We start from the raw sequence: 19,023 nt of genomic DNA, 5'->3' as shown, positions 1-19,023 counted from the left end.
ACACTACTATGAATTCCCCAACTACTTTTACTGGGTTCCTCCTTCTTTCAATTCCTAGAACACTTAACCCTTACAATGTAATTTAGCAGACAAAGCAGATAAACAGACTGATGCACAAACGAGTATTTTTACTTTACTAAAAATTGCCTCCTCTGTTTTTCACATGCATTATCTCAATTAAGTTATAACCTGAAACTCATAGAGAAGGACTACACCTTATGCTATGTTCCCAAAAGTGCCTTATACTAAATGCTAAGTAGGTAGCTGGTACTTAACTGTAAACACAGAGTAAACATATGTCTACTCTAGCTTATCTTATCTAGCTTCACAGAATCCTAGTGACTGTGCTAGGCTACAATGGATCTGTGGCAGAATCAACTTTAAACAATAAGCTTTAATCAAGTGTTAGTAAACAAAAATTGTCCGAGACATTTTCTCAGCAATTAAAATGATGAAGATACCATTTTCCAAAATCGAGTGGCATGTTGTAACAAAAAATATGGGCGAAAATGTATGTTTAGTGGGGAAATAGAAGAAATTTAGAATTCACAGGGTTGGAATTCCCAGACATTTTACCTTATTAAGTTCTTTCCGTACCAACAAAACTTCTCCCATATTTACATCAATGGAAAGGTAATAATGAGGTATGGTTTGCTTAGACTGCATTAACCGCTGTGCAATAACCTAGAATCAAAGACATTAAAACATCACTTAAGTGGTTCTTTTCTTTTTCTCCTAATTCAGGGCTCTGTTTGCCCCTTTAGCCAGCTCCCTGGTAATGCTCACCTCAAGCACTATTAGAACTGGAATATGGAGGACAGCACCGTAACCTGGGCCCCTTCTAGCGGTGTTTAATCAATACAATATCTGTTTATCCCAAGTATCTAACCGGCCAAAGCAAACATCTTAAACTAGTCTTCTAAGATTCCCAACTAAAAAAAGTCTCTGTTAGTGTTTCAAACTGTAAACGCAATTAAACAATCAGAGTAAAGACACCCCCAACAGCGTTGGTTGCAGATTTAGGGTAATGCTCTTACACGACGGATGTTGCTGATTGGGACATCTGTGAAGACACCTGTGGGAACGGGAGCCACTCCTGGACCCGGGGCAGGCACTGCAGCCGCTGGAATCTACAGGGGAGTAAAAAAGCTCTTAGTAACTGTGGCTCAGTCCTGGCATATGCAACTGGGGCAAGCTAGTGGCTCTACAGATGGCAAAGTACACATTAAAAGGCTTATAGAAAATAACTATTTTTATTGCAAGGGAGCAAAAGGGACTCTTATTTGTACTGTGCTTATGCAAGAGTTTTGTTTTTAATTTTTACTCTTAGAATTCTGTAATCATGTCATATCATTTTCCTTTGTTCAATGATCAGTTTGCCAGAATAATTTTGTATCTGCAAAATTACCTTCAAGAAAAGCAATGAAAGCATTCTTAAACTGAAAGGATTAGACATAAGCAAGGTAATTATTTTTCTGGACAGTGTTATGAAAAAAACAATGACAAACCTTTCATTTTATTTTATTTTTTTTTATTTTATTTTTTTTAATATTTTATTTATTTCTAGGAGAGAGACAGAGAGAGACAGCGTGAGCAGGGGAGGGTCAGAGAGAGAGGGAGATACAGACTCTGAAACAGGCTCCAGGCTCTGAGCTGGCAGTCAGCACAGAGCCCGACGCGGGGCTCGAACCCACGAACCGCGAGATCATGACCTAAGCGAAAGTCGGATGCTTAACCGACTAAGCCACCTAGGCGCCCCCAAACCTTTCATTTTAAAGCAAACATCTAGATAACTAAATCATTTTCCTTACTTTTAGCTAATAATCTTTTTTTTTAATTTTTTTAATGTTTTATTTATTCTCGAGAAAGAGAGACAGTGTGAGTAGGGGAGGGTCAGAGAGAGGGAGACACAGAATCTGAAACAGGCTCCAGGCTCTGAGCTAGTTGTCAGCACAGAGCCCGATGCGGGGCTCAAACCCACAAACTGTGAGATCATGACCTGAGCTGAAGTCGGACGCTTAACCGACTGAGCTATAATAATCTTAACACTTTAGGCGCCCCTACTTTTAGCTAATAATCTTAACATTTTAAACCAACTAACCATTAGTTGATCAGCTATGTGGATTTAATCCCTGTGTGGAATTATGAGCCGCATAAAACTCAAACTCTATTCAACCAACTTGTAAGCATGCTTTTAAAAACAGAGCCAGTCGGAGTGGCTGGGTGGCTCAGTTGGTTAAGCATCCGACTTCAGCTCAGGTCATGATCTCATGGTTTGTGGGTTTGAGCCTCTTGTGGGGCTCCGTGTTGACAGCTTAGAGCCTGGAGCCTGCTTCAGATTCTGTCTCCATCTCTCCCTGCCCCTCCCCTGCTCATAGTTTCTGTCTCTCAAAAATTAAAAAACAAAAAAATTTAAAAAAATTAAAAATAGGGCCTGAGTGAGAAGGAAGGTTTGTTAGGAAAAATTCAGTACCACTACTGGAAAAAGAAATTGGAATGCATGTCAGTGTAGCATTATCATCTTTCCTTATTTATTTTTGAGAGAGAGTGCACATGAGCAGGGAAGGAGCAAAGTGAGAAGGGGACAGAGGATCCAAAGCAGGCTCTGCACTGAAAGCAGTGAGCCCGGTGCAGGGCTCAAACTGTGAGATCATGACCTGAGTTGAAGTCAGACGCTCAACCGAATGAACCACCCAAACGCCCCTCATCTTTCCTCGTATGTATTGAATGATAGCCCATTCATATCTATATATTGCTAGCCAGTGAAATTAGACAAAAGAAAATGGAATTGTGGTCAAGCTATTTCATTCATAAATAACATAAATAATGAAAGGGTCTAATAGGTTGGACAGAGCATGTTGCAGGAACAAATTGCAAAAAAAAAAAAAAAAGCCAAATGTAACTCACAGGAACAGCTTTAGTAGGCACAAACGAGTCGACATCCTTCTTGATGATTCTGCCTTCTGGTCCCGTTCCTGGAAGAGATGTATAAATACCACACATGTGACAGCACACTGCTAGTTCCTCCGGGAAACTGACACTGTGATCCTGTGCAAGTCACTAAGGGTTCTCTACCAAAGACCCTCTAAAGGGGCCACTGTCCTACTCCTGCACCTTAAAGTTCTCCCTAAAAAAAAAAAAAAAAAAAAAAAGCAGCTTTTATGCAATTATTAACTTTGATTCACAGAATGCTCATTTGATCTGCAGCCGTTCTTTTCTTTCTTACTACAGCAAATGTTCTTTTTTGGGCGAACGTGATAACCACGACACTACAGAGACCCCGTGGCAGCAAATGCTCATTGTTATTTCTCTTTTAGAGCTTTATATCAGTTGTACTTCATTTTTTCATGTCCTTTACTTTTATATTGGGAAATACTGGCATATGGCTAATGCTGAATACAACTTATACCTCCAAAACAAAGTCTAGCTGCCTCCTCCCCTAGGCAGCTCCAAAAAACCCTTTCTTCATCTTGAAATGGATCTTGCTTCATTCTAGATTCGTTTGATTATAAAGAATTCCTTTTGTACAGAGTCAACGGATAAGACAACTGTTTCAGATAATTTTTTCACCCCAAAACAGCTTGAATAACTCTCAACTGCAACGATCTCATCTCTAGAACTGCTCCTTCCTGGTGTGGGCTCCATCACTCACAGCTTTCTCACACTTGCCAAGGCTCTAACCCGGCCTCTGTCAGAGGCCTGGGAATGAAGTGTGTGCAATGTCACACGTGAGGAAAGATCTTCAAAGTCCTCTTACAACAGGCCGAGTTTTATTTTCACTCAATTTCCTTCCTCCACCCATCCACAACCAATCAGCTTTAACTTTAGACCCAAACAGATTCCTGAACCTTAATTCTAAGGAGATTCAGAATTTAGTTATTTAAAATACCTTTTATACTGGCCCACTTCTAGAAAAAATTGGGTCAAATTGATTCATCTTCCCCCAAGGCAGACTTTTAAAAGGATTCTTGTTGTACGTAGTTCGTCCCAACTCCTTTCCTTCATTATGAAAAATGAGTTGGCTAGGATTGTGCTTATCCTCAGCCGGAGCTCTAGAACAGAGGTAGTGGTACCCCTATTAGATTCCCCTCCTTTAAAAAAGACAGAACCCATAACTTCCCCTTACCACCAAGGCTGATCTGGACACAACAGCCCCTCAAGAGGAGACCTGCAGAATCACCTGCCTTAGGTTGGGGTTCAGCCACCCGCAAGAAATTCCCATTCAAATCTTTTAAATGCTTTTGCCCATCTCCCTACGAAGGCACAACAGGCAGCATAAAGCAGTATGGTTTGAAGGGAAGAACACCAGTCTAGGAGGAAAAATGCAGGGTTGTGTCAGATATAAATTAGATGACTAGAGTCACTTACTCTGCTGGGTTTTTTGGCACGTCTGTAGGACAGAGGTTATCATGCCCACCCCTGCTCAAAGGAATGTGTGAGCTCTAAGGATAAAATGGGATAGTAATGTAAAAGTGCTTTGTCTCAAAGAAATAGGAAGCATATATAAGGAACTGGGAGACACATCAAACTTGGAACATTAGAGTTTAGGCTTTGAAACAGTTTCTCTGGACACCTGGGTGGTTCATTCAGTTACGTGTCCAACTCCTGATACCGGCTCAGGTCATGATCTCACGGTTTTTGAGTCTGAGCCCTGCATCAGGCTCTGTGCTGACAGCATGGAGCCTACTTGGGACTCTTTCTCCCTCGGCTCCTCCCCTGCGCATGTACATGTTCTCTCTCTCAAAACCAATAAAAATAAACTTAAAATTAAAAAAAAGTTTCTCCCCAATGATTACACTGTAGTCCCATTTGCTGAGTCATCTGTCCCTCCAAGAAGGGGAGGGGGGCTAGAGGTTGAGTGCAACAGTTCACGGCCAAGGATGCCTTCTTTCTGAAATCTCTATAAAATACTCTTAACAACAAGATTCGGAGTTTCTGGGTTGGTGAACACATCAATGTGCTGGAGGGTGGTCCTTCCAGTGAGGGCACACAAGCTCTGCACCCACGTCCCCTACAAACCATTCCTCATCCTATGCATCTCTTCCACTGACTGCTCTGCGCATCCTTGACCATAAACCAGTAATGGTAAGCACAGTGCTTTCCTGAGTTCTGGGAGTCATTCTAGTGAATTTCCATACCTGAAGTGGGAGCGTTGGGAAGTCCTGACTTACAAGCAGTGTGTCCGAAGTATGGTGGTCCCCAGGACCTCCAACTGGCATTGGAAGTGAGGCTGTCTTGTGGGACTGAGCCCTCAAGCCTGGGGGGCATGATGCTAACTCTGGATACTTAAGTGTCAGAATAGGACTCAAGTTTTAGATACCCAAGTGGTGGCAGAGAATTGATTATTGGTGTGGAAAAAAAGCATATCTTTGGTGACAGAGAAGTGTCAGAAAACCCCACGCTATCACCGATCGTCTCAGCTCACTTATTCCAGACCATTCCTTCCTACCACAAAATTTCTTGTCTCACCAAGACCCCCACTCCACTGACCTGACTGCTCTCATCATCTACCATGCCCCTATCATCTTTACTTTCTCACCCAGCTTCCACTGGGTGGATCACGGTTGTAATCACTCCCTGGTCAAACTCTAAAATATCTGCCTGCTCAAGGGAAACAAAAGCAAAAATGAACTACTAGGGCTTCATCAAGATAAAAAGCTTCTGCACAGCGAAGGAAACAAAACTAAAAGGCAGCCTACAGAATAGGAGAAGACATCTGCAAATGACACATCTGATAAAGGGTTAGTATCCAAAATCTATAAAGATCTTATGAAACTCAACACTCAAAAAATAAATAATCCAGTTAAGAAATGGGCAGAAGAGGGGAGACTGAATGGCGCAGTCAGTTAAGTGTCCAACTCTTTATTTTGGATCCGGTCATGATCTCACAGTTTGTGGGTTCAAGCCCCTCACTGGGCTCTGCACTGGCAGTGCAGAGCCTACTTGGGATCCTCTCTTTCTTTCAAAATAAAAACAAATTATAAGAAAAGTGCAGAAGACATGCACAGACTTTTTCCCAAAGAAGACATCCAGATGGCCAACAGACATGATGTTCAACATCGCTCACCATTAAGAAAACACAAATCTAAATCACAATGAGCTACCACCTCACACATGTCAGAATGGCTAAAATTAACACAAGAAACAACAGGTGTTGACAAGGATGTGAAGAAAGGGGAACCCTCTTACATTGTTAGTGGGAATGCAAACTGGTGCAGCCACTCTGGAGAACAGTATGGAGGTTCTTGAAAAAGTTAAAAACAGAACCACCCTATGACTGAGCAATTGTATTTACCCAAAGGACACAAAAACACTGATTTGAAGAGACACATGCCCTCTGATGTTTATAGCAGCACTATCGACAATAGTCAGAGTCTAAATGTCCATCGACTGATGAAGATGTAGTGTACAATGAATATCAGCCATCAAAAAAAATGAAATCTTGCCATTTGCCACGATGTGGATGGAGCTAGATTATATTTTGCTAAGCAGAACAAGTCAGTCAGAGAAAGACAAATACCATATGATTTCATTCATATGTGGAATTTAAGAAACAAAACAGATGAACACAGAGGAACGGAAAAAAAAGAGGGAAGCAGACCATAAGAGACTCTTAACTACAGACACTAACCTGAAGGTTGATGGAGGGAGGTGGGCGTGGGGTGGGCTAAATGGATGAGGGGTATTAAGGAGGGTACTTGTTAGGATGAGTACTGGGTGTTATATGTGAGTGATGAATCACTAAAATCTACACCTGAAACTAGCTTTACCTGTATATGTAAACTAGCCAGAATTTAAATAAAATTTATATAAAAACTTGAAAAAAAAAAAAAGGTCTGCCTTCTCAGTGCCAGCATCAGAGGAGCTTAATGCTGTTGGGGACAAAAAAAGCACACATTTAGGTGACTGATTATACTCTACATTCAGAACCAAAACCTGAAATAGACATACAAACTGCCCAGAAACTAAATTATGTTTCCTCTGAGTTCACTTTCCCCATCTCTGAGAATACTACCTCACAAATTCTCTAACCTCAAACCTTTCCATACTCAGTCTCCAGCCGATGCCTTCACTTCACTTTCTTGACCCAACAGTAGCAATCAGAGTTATTATCCTCAACCTCCACCATCAAGCTTATAAATCCACCCCATACCCTCCTCTCCTATAAAAATAAGACAAAATGTCCTTAATTCCTATCAAAAGCCAATCCTTTCCTTCTTGTATTTCCAAAGCCTCTGTTGCTTGCCAAACTATTCTGCCCTTTCTTCACCATCTATTTACCCCTTTCTACTAGACAACTAGTTCTCACCAAGGCAATTTTGCCCATCCCAGGAACACGTGGCAACGTTGAAGTTGCTTTCAGTTGTTACAAGTGGGTGATGCTTCTATGATGCAGTGGGCAGAAGCCTAGGATGTTACTGAGCATCCTGCAATGCACAAGACAAACCAGAAACTATCTGGTCAAAAACGTCAACAGCGCCACAGCTCAGAAACTCCGTACTAGACCTTTTCTACTATCATTCACTCTCAAAAGCCCTCTCTTGAGCTCATATCCTCCTCCTAAGCTAGAGCTCTATTTCTATGCCTTCCTTCATAGTGAAGCTTCTTGAATGAGTTGTCCACAATGCTATCTCCACTTCTCCATCCATATTCTACTTTTCAGCTTACTCAGACTGGCTTCCACCACACCTTTCTTTTGAAATAACTGCTGTCAAGTCCCCATGTACCATCCTCGATAAGTTCTGTTGATTCCGTCAAAAATGTATTTTGAAGCTGTCCATTTCTTTCCATTTCCATTCTCACCATGCTGGTCTAAGTCACCACTGTCAGCTCCAGCAACAGCACCTTAACAGGGACCTTGGCTTTCACTTAACCCATCTGCACCAAGCAGCTAAAATGACCTTTTAAAAATACTTCCCTATTGGGGTGCCTGGGTGGCTCAGTCGGTTGAGTGCCCAATTCTTGATTTCAGCTCAGGACATGATCCTGGGGTTGTGGGATCGAGCCCCGTGTCAGGCTCTGCACTGAGCATGGAATCTACTTAGGATTCTTTCTCTTTCTCCCTCTGCCCTTCTCCGCTGCTCCACTCTCTCTGTAAAATTAAAATACACACACATACACAAAACAAAAAAAAAAACCCTGTCCTTATTTTAATCCTTTAGTGGCTTTCTACTAGGCTTTAATAAAATTAAATTCTACATGACCTGTAAAGTCCTTCTTGTTCTTGCCCCTGTATTTCTTTCCAACCTCACCTCCTGCCACTAAACCCTCTGCTCACTATGCTCCATGAACACTGGTCGCCTCTATGTTCCACAAACATGCCAAGCTCTCTCCCATTTCGACATGTACTACTGGTCTCTCTGTCCCCAGTTCTTCACATGGCTGGCTCACAGCTGACTCCTCATCTTTCAGGTTGCATCAAATGTCACCTCATCAGGAAGATCTTCCTCAACCACCATGTCTAAAAGCAGTTATGACTGCACATATATTCACCCTGTCACTCAACAGTGTATCACTTGGTTTCTTTCTTTCTTGGCATTCACTTTATATAATAATAACACATTATTTTCATTTTTACAGCTAATACTTCTATATGCTGCCTATGTGCAGATACTCTTTGTTAACTTAGTTAATCCTCAAAACCCATAAGGCATTATTTTTTTAATTTTTAAATGTTTTTTTAAATTTATTTCTGAGAAAGAGAGAGACAGAATGAGCAGGGGAGAGAGGGAAGTACAGAATCTGAAACAGGCTCCAGGTTCTGAACTAGCTGTCAGCAGAGCCTGATGCGGCCATGAGAACCGTGAGATCATGACATGAGCTAAAGTCAGACGCCCAACCGACTGAGCCACCCAGGTGCCCCAGTAAGGCATTATTTTTATACAAAAAAGAAGAAACAGACACAAAAGGTCATATAGCTAAGCATACAGCAGAGCTGGGATTTGAACCTGAGCATTCCAGCTCTGGAGCCCATACTCCTAACGACTAAGCTGAGTTAGGAATATTCCCTTTCTGCTCATTTAACTCTTTATTGTTGGTAATACAGGCATCTGAAACTGAAACCTCATCTGTCTTATGAACAAGCGTTAGATGCACAGACAACACTTGATGAATATTTGTTTAAATACTGGTAAATGAATCACCTAACTCTAATTGCTTGATAAGAACACGGGATTTCCCCACTCACATCTTGTGTACGGCAGCCAGGCAGCCACTGTTGCTAAGTCATCTCATAAATGGTCCTTCTTCACTTGTCTAAATTCTTCAGATGTAATTATTAACTCAGGCCTTTCTCCCCTTAAAATCTATTCCAACTTACATTACTAATTCTAGTCACAAATAACATTAAAAAATGGCGTTATGTCAGTGAAACAACATGAAGATGGAAAAAACATCTTCGAATATTACAAGAATCCTCTGAGATCCAATAAATTTACAACATTCTATTCTTATTCTTTGGGGACCGGCTTGCGTTCTAACAATGAAACAAAAGCCAGCAGACAGAGGATAACCAGCGCTGAATGCCCACAGCCAGACAACTGGGGAAATAACCAGGATCTAGACTCAAATTGCAACTTTACTACTTAATACAAGGGAGATCCTTTAAGAATATCTTCTTACCCAAAAAAATGGTGAATGGGAATTTTATTTCAAGAAAAGTCGTGCTAAATGTGGTAATTCAATGACTAGCATATAGTAGTAGCCATCAAACCAGGCTTTGGGATTAATAATTTCTTCTTTGTTCAAGTAAGTCCACTAATTACCTTACATCTAATTTTAGCTCAAAAATATTTATTTAAATGCCAGGCAATAATATTAAATATGAACAGGACTAACATTTGTTGAGGACTTATTATATTCTAGCTATTAACATTCTATTATGTTAAGCCCTTTGCCTGTTCTAACGAACACATTATTTCAGTTTTACAGATGGAAAAGCAGATGGTTTAAGTAATTCATCTATAGACATACACAAGTAATTCATCTAAAGCCACAGTGCACAGAAGATGATAGAGCCAAGAGTTAACCCCAGATGGTCTGATTCAAGACCCCACACTCTTATCACTAAGGTATACTTTCTCTTTGGGGAGAGAAAGATCTGAGTGAGACATTTCCCTTTGCCCTTAAGGAGTTATTAGTTCAGTTCTTTATGAATTATATTCTTCGGTCATTTCAAATCACCCCAGGTTTAGGTTTTGTTCACTAGCAGAGACTTCTCAATACAAGGTCAAGTCATAAACCTCAACTTTGTTGCATAAGTACATTATACTTTCACCAACAATTAAGTAGTTTCCAAGAACTGAGAAAGAAAAAGGCTACCTATGCTAGATAGGTAGATCCTAACTGGACTAACACAGCACAAGGACCCCTATCTGTGGTGGCAACAAAGGAGATTATTTCACTGTCTCATCCTTCTCCCCACTGTTCCAGATAAGATGGCTGTACATACTTGTACCTGCTGTCTTAAGAAGGAAACTCAACCAAGTTTTATCTTTACAACCAGACAGAGAAAGACTTACTTACCTTTCACCTGTGTAAGGTCAATCCCCTTCTCCGCTGCCAATTTCTTTGCCAGAGGACTAACGAACAACCTTCCCTTTGGTCCAGCAGGAGTAGCTGGGCGGGGGGCTGAAGGTGTGGGGGCTACAGGCTGGGGAGTTGGGGAAACAGGAGCCACCTTTTGAAAAAAGTTATACATTGTTAATTCACCACTGCAAAGCCCGGTGTGAAAGATCAGGAGTTTACATTTTATTAAGAAGTCGGGCTATATTAATTGAACCACTTTTATCTTTCTCTCAAAGATGATAATACTCTTTTTTCCCTGCTTAACCAATATAACATAAGAATATAAAAAGTAATAACACTTTATGTCAAAGATAACAGAACCAAGTTATCTTCACAATAACATGGAGAGGCAGGAATTTTAATACTGTTATCCAGTATGTAATATCTTTAAAGATTTTCTTCACTTTAATCTCTTGCTGCTTCTTATTCTCATTTTCTCACATCACCAACATGGTTTTTGTTTTCAGTTAACGTCGTTTCAAAGTAATGAATTATGCTGGAAGGCTCCATGCTAAAAGTACCTTAAGAAATAAACCAGCACTACTACTTGCCAGCTCCCCACAAAACGCAGGGCAGTCACAAATCAAGATTCCTCTGACAGAAATGTGTACGTAATCTAAACTCACATGATTCTAGCATCTAGAGAACGCTGGTGATAGTGTTATCTATGCCTGGAGTTCATGCAAGTACAGTATAGATATATAGTATATACTGTAGAGTATACAGAAACAAGACTAAATTCTATGCAAAACAAGCCATGTTATGCCAAGGTTCTAATATACTGTAAACTTGACCCATTATCATAAGCAAATACCAAGAGTACTGACAGTAACATAGTATAATTGACCCTCCAACAATAAGAGTCTGAACAATATACACAGGCCCACATGCACATAGGTTTTTATGATACGGGACTGTAAATGTGTTTTCTCTCCTTTATGATTTTATTTTATTTTTTTTATTTTTTTATATTTAAAAAAAAATTTTTTTTTTATGTTTTTTATTTATTTCTAGGAGAGAGAGAGAGACAGAGCGAGCAGGGGAGGGTCAGAGAGAGAGGGAGTCACAGACTCTGAAATAGGCTCCAGGCTCTGAGCTGCCAGTCAGCACAGAGCCCGACGCGGGGCTCGAACCCACGAACCGCGAGATCATGACCTAAGCGAAAGTCGGATGCTTAACCGACTAAGCCACCCAGGCGCCCCAAAATAATTTTTTTTTAATGTTTTATTTATTTCTGAGAGAGAGAGAGAGAGAGAGAGAGAGAGACAGCGTGAGCAGGGGAGGGTCAGAGAGAGAGGGAGGCAGAATCTGAAAGAGGCTCCAGGCTCTGAGCTATCTGTCAGCACAGAGCCTGACGCGGGGCTCGAACTCACGAACCGTGAGATCATGACCTGGGCCGAAGTCGGATACTTAACCGACTGAGCCACCCAGGCGCCCCTCTCCTTTATGATTTTAATAACATCTTATTTCTCTAGTGTACTTTAAGAATATAGCATATAATACATACAATACTCTAAATATGTGCTAATGGACTGTCTACATTGTTGGTTAAGGCTTCCGGTCAATAGGAGGCTTAGTAGTTAAATCTGGGTGGAATCCAAAGTTACAAATGGATTTGCAAGTGCTCAGAGTTAGTGTCCCTGGCCCTGTGTTGCTCATGAGTCAATCATATATAACAAATTCTACAGAAATTGGGAAATGAATTATTAACTTCCATATACATATCTATACCTAAAGCAAAAAAAAGAACGTCATCTCAACTTTGTTCTCAGCAGGACTCATGACAGTAGGAAAAAAAATAAACCACACGGGTCAAACAACTAACATTAGGAGAGTGGTGCAGTGCCACATACCTGTAGGTCTCCACAAATGCTAACTATGTCCTTCTTTTTTGTTTTCCTTTTTCAGATTTTTTTAAGTAACCTCTACATCCAACATGGGGCTCAGACCCACAACCCCAAGATCAAGAGCCACACGTTCCTCCAACTGAGCCAGCCAGGCGCCCCTAACTATCTCCTTCTTTATTTGTAGAGTCTTAGAGTGGGAAGGAACCCAGGATATTATCCAATTTAATCCCTTAACTTAGAGATCAACAGGTAATGTGTCCTCAATTCTAGAAGCATACATACCGGGGGTGGGGTAGATGGTGGTGCTTGTGGTTTTAAATCAGTTACTTCAGTTGGCCTATAGTCAGCAAATGCTGGTATATCTTCCTCTTTTTCTACAATGATACAGAGTGGGGTTCCAAGAGGGACATCTCTTGTGCCTTCAGGGATCAGGATTTTTGCCAGGTAACCCTCTTCCTGTACTTCAAAACCTTAAATAGAAAGAAAAACCATTATGGAACTTCAGGGACTCCACTATCCCACCAAACTCAAAGCACAGTTTTAACTAAAAAAGCTCTTCTCTTTCAAGCTAGCTATCCAACTTTTGGTGAGTTACCAACTTCTCTGTGTCACACAGCTTCTTTACTTACAAAATGGGGTTAACAATAATATCTACCTCACAGAGATGTTATAAGAATTAATATTTGTCGGGGGCGCATGGGTGGCTCAGTCGGTTAAGTGTCCAACTTTGGCTCAGGTCATGATCTCACGATTCATGGGTTCAAGCCCCGCATCGGGCTCTGTGCTGACAGTTAGCTCAGAGCCTGGAGCCTGTTTCTGATTCTGTGTCTCCCTCTCTCTCTGACCTTTCCCTGCTCACACTGTCTCTCTCTCTCTCTCTCAGAAATAAATAAAACATTTTAATAAAAAAAAAAAGAATTAATATTTATCAAGTAACTAGAAACAGCACCTGGTACAAAGTAAATACTAAATAAATAGTTGTTAAATAAAACTATGAGAGATTACAGACAGAAGTTAATTCTGAACATTTTTTTTATTTTAATTTTTTTAATGTTTACTTATTTTTGAGAGGGGTGAGGGAAGAGGCAGAGAGAGAGGGAGACACAGAAGCTGAAGCAGGCTCCAGACTCTGAGCTGTCAGCACTGAGTCTGACATGGGGCTTGAGGCCACAAACAGTGAGATAGTGACCTGGGCCGAAGTCAGACGCTTAACCAACTGAGCCACCCAGGCGCCCCAATTCTGAACATTTTCTTAAAGGGAAATGTTCTCTAAGGGAAGCCCCTACGCAGACCCACGAGACCCCAAGATGGCTAAAAATCAGAACCACATGGATGTTAAATTAAAGGAACTACTAGTTTTGACAGTGATGTGAGATTATGCCCCTAAAAGCATCTCTGGAGTTTTTCAAAGAAATTACATTGGGTATTCAACTAAATATTTCAATGTGAAGAAATACAGTAAATATGGTATTACCAGGGTTTCTATGGTTTTATTCAGCTACTGCTCTTAGAAAGAACTCAAATGTGAAGTATTTCAAAAGTAAAACTACAGGGGCACCTAGGTGGCTCAGTCGGTTAAGGGTCCCACTTCGGCTCAGGTCATGATCTCACGGGTCGGTTTGTGAGTTCGAGCCCCGCGTCGGGCTCTGTGCTGACAGCTAGCTCAGAGCCTAGAGCCTGTTTCAGAGTCTGTGTCTCCCTCTCTCTCTGACCCTCCCCTGCTCATGCTGTCTCTCTCTCAGAAATAAATAAAACATTTTTAAAAAGTTAAAAAAACATATATTTTTGAAAAGCCATCACAAAGAATAATTTTTGCCTTGCAGATCTGGGCTTTCTGTTGTCTTGTGCCTCTCTCTCTGATGAACACATCTTTGATGAATCTTTCCCTTCTCCAGTTAAGCATTAATGTTCAATAAAAAAGATGTAAAAAAAAAAAAAAAAAAGGACTCCAGGGTCACAATAAAGTGTAAAGAGTTTGACCAGGTAATACATCTCTAGTGACTAGAGCCCCTAGGATACTATGTCCATAGCAATACTGGTATGCAAGTCAAAATGCCAAGCAGATCTATTGTTACTAAGATGTCTTGTTTATTTCTTTTTAACAAACAGAATCCTTTCTTCTAATAAGATCTTCTGGGAAGAACACAATATGCAAAAAGATAAAAAGCAGTTGCCCTGGTGGAAGTTGGGGGAAGGGGCAGGGCACAGCAGAGTCCTGTTCAGGACGTCTCCTTGCCCCAAGGTGTCATCGAGGACTCATGGGGTTTGAAGAACACAGTCTAAAATCCACCACTGCAGAGGACGTCCAGAATCTCCCCTGCATCTTTGAGGACTAGACAAGAAAGAAGTAGATTTATCTACTAATATCTGTAAATATTATCACAAATATACAATTGTCTAGGTGGGTTTTGTTCTGAGCATAACAATGAATCAGAAAGGGAATATATGGAAACGTGACATGATACCTGAACAGGTATATATACACTCTGTCAGTCATTCTCAAACTATGAACCCAAGCCAAACCCTGGTTTCAGCTTTTCCTCACAGTCATCTTAAATCCTTTGGTATTTTCCTGCCTTAGGAGTAATTTTTTCATGTTTCTTTTTTCCCTTGCCCAGTTTAGAGACTGGTGGTTCTGATATGACTTCTTAGTAACATAATATGGTTGAGAAGCAAACTCTAACCTAAAAATAATCCCTAAGTTGACATATCCTTGATTCACTTAGAGTGTGGTGTGGAACTGACAAATCCCACTACGTACACTTCTGTTACGACATATCCTGTTCCAGGAAATGAATCCCCCAAATTAAAATTTTTCATGTTATCACTCACTCATTATAGGATAGGACGGCAATCCTCTTCCCTCATTGGAAAACTCAGTGCCTCAACCATTAAGAGCTGAAGAAATCTCACCTATAGTGGCCTTGTCAGTCTCTATCTCTGCCAATAAATCTCCTTCACTTAGCTTCTCACCCACTTTTTTTTCCCATCTCTGAACTGTGCCCATGGTCATGGTGGGAGAGAGGGCAGGAAGAACCACCTGCAGAAATAAACACATATTATTGCTTAATACAAGGAAGATTTGGACACAATGGTACTTGGGCAAGTTTCCATCGTTTCATGGAATGATAGTGACTGACTCTGATGATCCAAATTCCCGTCTGTCTAATGCTCCATAACAGCAAAACTTCAACGTCTCAATGTCCCACCAGTTGAATCATCCTTCAAATCTCAAGCTTTACATTCTCACTGATACTTTGACCCCTCCTCTTCCACCCAAGTTAAAAGCAATGGGTAGACGTGAAAGATTTCTTCCTAGATAGTCAAAATTAATTCAATTACATATCTAAACACAGAATACCTTTCCTTCTTTTTTATCACTTAGGTTAAGCTAGAATTTTTCGTTTTCACAGAATGATCTTGGTCTAGACTATTTCATTAAAATTTTGCTTTTAAAATACGAGCATATATGCTTTGACTCAGAGGAAACTGCATTTTCTCCCAAACTTCCCAGATACCCTAGGAAGATAAAAAAAAAAAAAAAAAGAATTATTTTTTATAAAAAATTATATGCCAACCAACTGGACAACTGAGAAGAAATGGACAAATTACTAGAAACATATAACTTTCCAAAGATGAATCGAGAAGAAATGGAAAATTTGAGTAGACCAATCACTAGCAATGAAACTGAACCAAAACACTCCTAACAAACAAATGTCCACAGATGGCTTCACAGATGAATTCTACCAAACATTTAAAGAAAAGTAAATACCAAGGCACCTTAGTCGGTTAAGTGTCCAACTCCCGATTTTAGCTCAGGTCATGATCTCACAGTTCATGGGATGGAGCCCCACTTTGGGCTCTGTGCTGACATGTAGAGCCTGCTTGGAATTCTCTTTCTCCCTCCCTCTTGCCCTGCCCCCTGACGTGCACACACATACTCTCACTCTCAAAATAAATAAACTTAAGAAAAATTAAGAGACCTAATACCTATTCTGCTCAATTATTCCAAAAAATAGAAGAGAAAGAAAAACTTGAAAATTCATTCTACAAGGCCAGCATTACCCTGATACCTAAACCACCAAAAAGAAAGGAAGAAAACTATAGCTAATATCTGATGAATATAGATGCAAAACTCCTTAACAAAATATTAGCAAATTGAATACGACAATATATTAAAAAAAGAAAATCATTCACCATGATCAAGCTTTACTCCAGGGATGCAAGGGTGATTCAATATTTACAAATCAATCAGTGCGACAGACTACATTAATAACAAAAAGGATAAAAACCATATGATCGTTTCAGTAGATGCAGAAAAAGTATATGACAAAGTACAATATCCATTCATGATAAAAACCTTCAACAAAGTAGGTTTAGAGGGAACATACCTTAACTTAATAAAGGCCATATATGACAAACCTACAGCTCATATCATCCTCAATGGTAAAAAACTGAGAGCTTTCTTTCTAAGATCAGGAACAAGACAAAGATGTCCACTCTCACCACTCTCATTGAACATAGTACTATAAGTCCTAGCCGCAAGCAATCAAACAAGAAAAAGAAATAAAAGGCATCCAAATTGGTAAGGAAGAAGTAAGACTTTCACTATTTGCAGGAAAAACAAATAAATAAAAGAATTGTTCCTACAACAGTGACTTCTACCCCAATTATATCTAAACATCAGACTGGCTGACCTAAGTGAAAAAGTGTTTTGCCACTGTATGGCTTGTGTGTCCACTGAATTTGGATGCTTCTCAGTTATCATGGGTTTTGTTTGCTTCTTCTCAACACCAGGATCATGCTGAGAGAAAAATCATTTCAAATGATGCCTCAGGAAGGCACCAAAGAGAGAAAAAACACCCTAATTACAAACTGTTCCTTAAGTGTTTTTTTTTTCTGTTCAGAATTTGTCATCTCCACCTACTTCTTAAAAACTAGTGAAGCCAATAATCTCTACATAGTGTCTTAAAGGATAATTAAGACACAACCGTAACACGTGCACACAAAGCCACACACAGAAAATGGAGAAAAATGAAGTGAGTCTTACGTAGCGAGAGACAGTTGCTGAACAGGATGAAATAAATGTGTGAACCAACCACCACACAAAACGTCACCACACAAAACATCACCATGAGTGATAGACCATGGAGAAGAAGATTATACCCCCAAAAGAAAATGATTCCTGTATGGAAACTTCTACAAATAAACTAAGTGAAAAAAGTTTTAGTCTTAATCCTTCAGAAAAAGGCCAGGGGCTTTTTTACTCATTTCCAGTATCCAAAACACAAATATACATGGGATAACCCTAGTATCTAATAAACTGCTTTAGTCTCTTAGAAATGGATTTAACAGAACCAACAGTGATTATTTATTCCCTTCAGCTCTTTTGCAATGCTATAATATATGTCTATTCTGCACTCACTCTTTATTGTCAGTTTCCTCATTTATTAATAATACTGGACTACTTGACCCACTCTTAGAATAAAACACCACATGTCAAAGGAAAACATCAGTTGGGGACTTTTATTCAATAGATAACACGTGAGGCCTACTAAACACTCTATTTATGGAAGTACATATAGGTACCAATTACCCTCAAAATCTAATATAATGTTCTTGAACGAACACTGCCAAGCACTATCCTATCTACCACGCGGAGGTTGAGAAAGGTTAAAGCAATGTCCAAGTTCACACACCTGGAAATAAGAACTAGGAGTAAAACTGTCAATTTTCATTTTTAAATCTCCATCTACTTTCAAATGACAAGAGCTAGCCATATTTAACGCCTGTGTCCAGGATGGAATAGCCTCTGATGAAAAATAATAAATAATAAAATTTCCAGAGCAAACACCCGGAGTCTGAGCCTCACCTGCATGTGAGTGGGATACGAGCTACCAGGAGCCTGAGCAGAAGGTGCAGGTGGAGAAGCAGGGGCAGCGGGGGTTGGTGCTGCGGCTGCTTGCGGGGTAGGTGCTGCCGCGGAATCCAGTGTGTAATTTTTAAAGGCCTCAATATCCTCAGGTCTAAGGAAGAGAAAGAATGCGTAAATACAGGGAGTTATAAAGCAGATTTAGCTCCTACAAAAGTAGCCTTCAAAGCCTTTAACTCCTATTTTCTCAATTCTGGGTTAAAATACTCCAGGGGCACCTGGGTGGCTCAGTCGGTTAAGCAGCCGACTTCGGCTCAGGTCATGATCTCGCAGTCCGTGGGTTCGAGCCCCGCGTGGGGCTCTGTGATGACAGCTCAGAGCCTAGGGCCTGTTTCAGATTCTGTGTCTCCCTCTCACTCTGACCCTCCCTCACTCATACTCTGTCTCTCTGTGTCTCAAAAATAAAATAAACGTTAAAAAAAAAACAAAACTCCACCAGGCACCTAAGTTCAAAAAACTACCAAGGTACTACTCACTTTTCAACTGTGATACAGATGATTGCTCCGACTGGAACATCTCTGGTACCTTCAGCCACAAGTATCTTTGCCATGTAACACTCCTCCAGGCTCTCAAATCCAACAGTGGCTTTATCAGTTTCCACCTTTTAACACAAAGCAGGAGCTTAGGCTCATGCTACCAGCATGAAATTTATTAGACGTGCCTAGAATCACACAGTTC

General features: G+C 40.4%; 1 protein-coding gene across 1 annotated transcript in view; it reads right to left on the bottom strand.

Moving 5' to 3' along the window:
* Positions 1-19,023, bottom strand: part of DLAT (dihydrolipoamide S-acetyltransferase) — a 29,963-nt gene that overhangs the window by 9,731 nt on the left and 1,209 nt on the right. Inside the window, exons 3-10 of the mRNA XM_039229179.1 lie at positions 18,822-18,946; positions 18,286-18,439; positions 15,327-15,453; positions 12,696-12,883; positions 10,525-10,678; positions 2,908-2,975; positions 1,038-1,130; positions 577-684 (exon numbers count right to left, since the gene is read on the bottom strand). Coding sequence (XP_039085110.1) covers positions 577-684; positions 1,038-1,130; positions 2,908-2,975; positions 10,525-10,678; positions 12,696-12,883; positions 15,327-15,453; positions 18,286-18,439; positions 18,822-18,946 — 1,017 coding nt within the window. The remainder of the gene's footprint in view (positions 1-576; positions 685-1,037; positions 1,131-2,907; positions 2,976-10,524; positions 10,679-12,695; positions 12,884-15,326; positions 15,454-18,285; positions 18,440-18,821; positions 18,947-19,023) is intronic.

This window comes from Hyaena hyaena, unplaced genomic scaffold (assembly GCF_003009895.1).
Source record: "Hyaena hyaena isolate Hyena2069 unplaced genomic scaffold, ASM300989v1 scaffold_36, whole genome shotgun sequence".
NCBI lineage: Eukaryota > Metazoa > Chordata > Mammalia > Carnivora > Hyaenidae > Hyaena > Hyaena hyaena.
The sequence above is the reverse complement of the archived record's forward strand: the minus strand, read 5'-3'. Positions and strand labels throughout refer to the sequence as shown.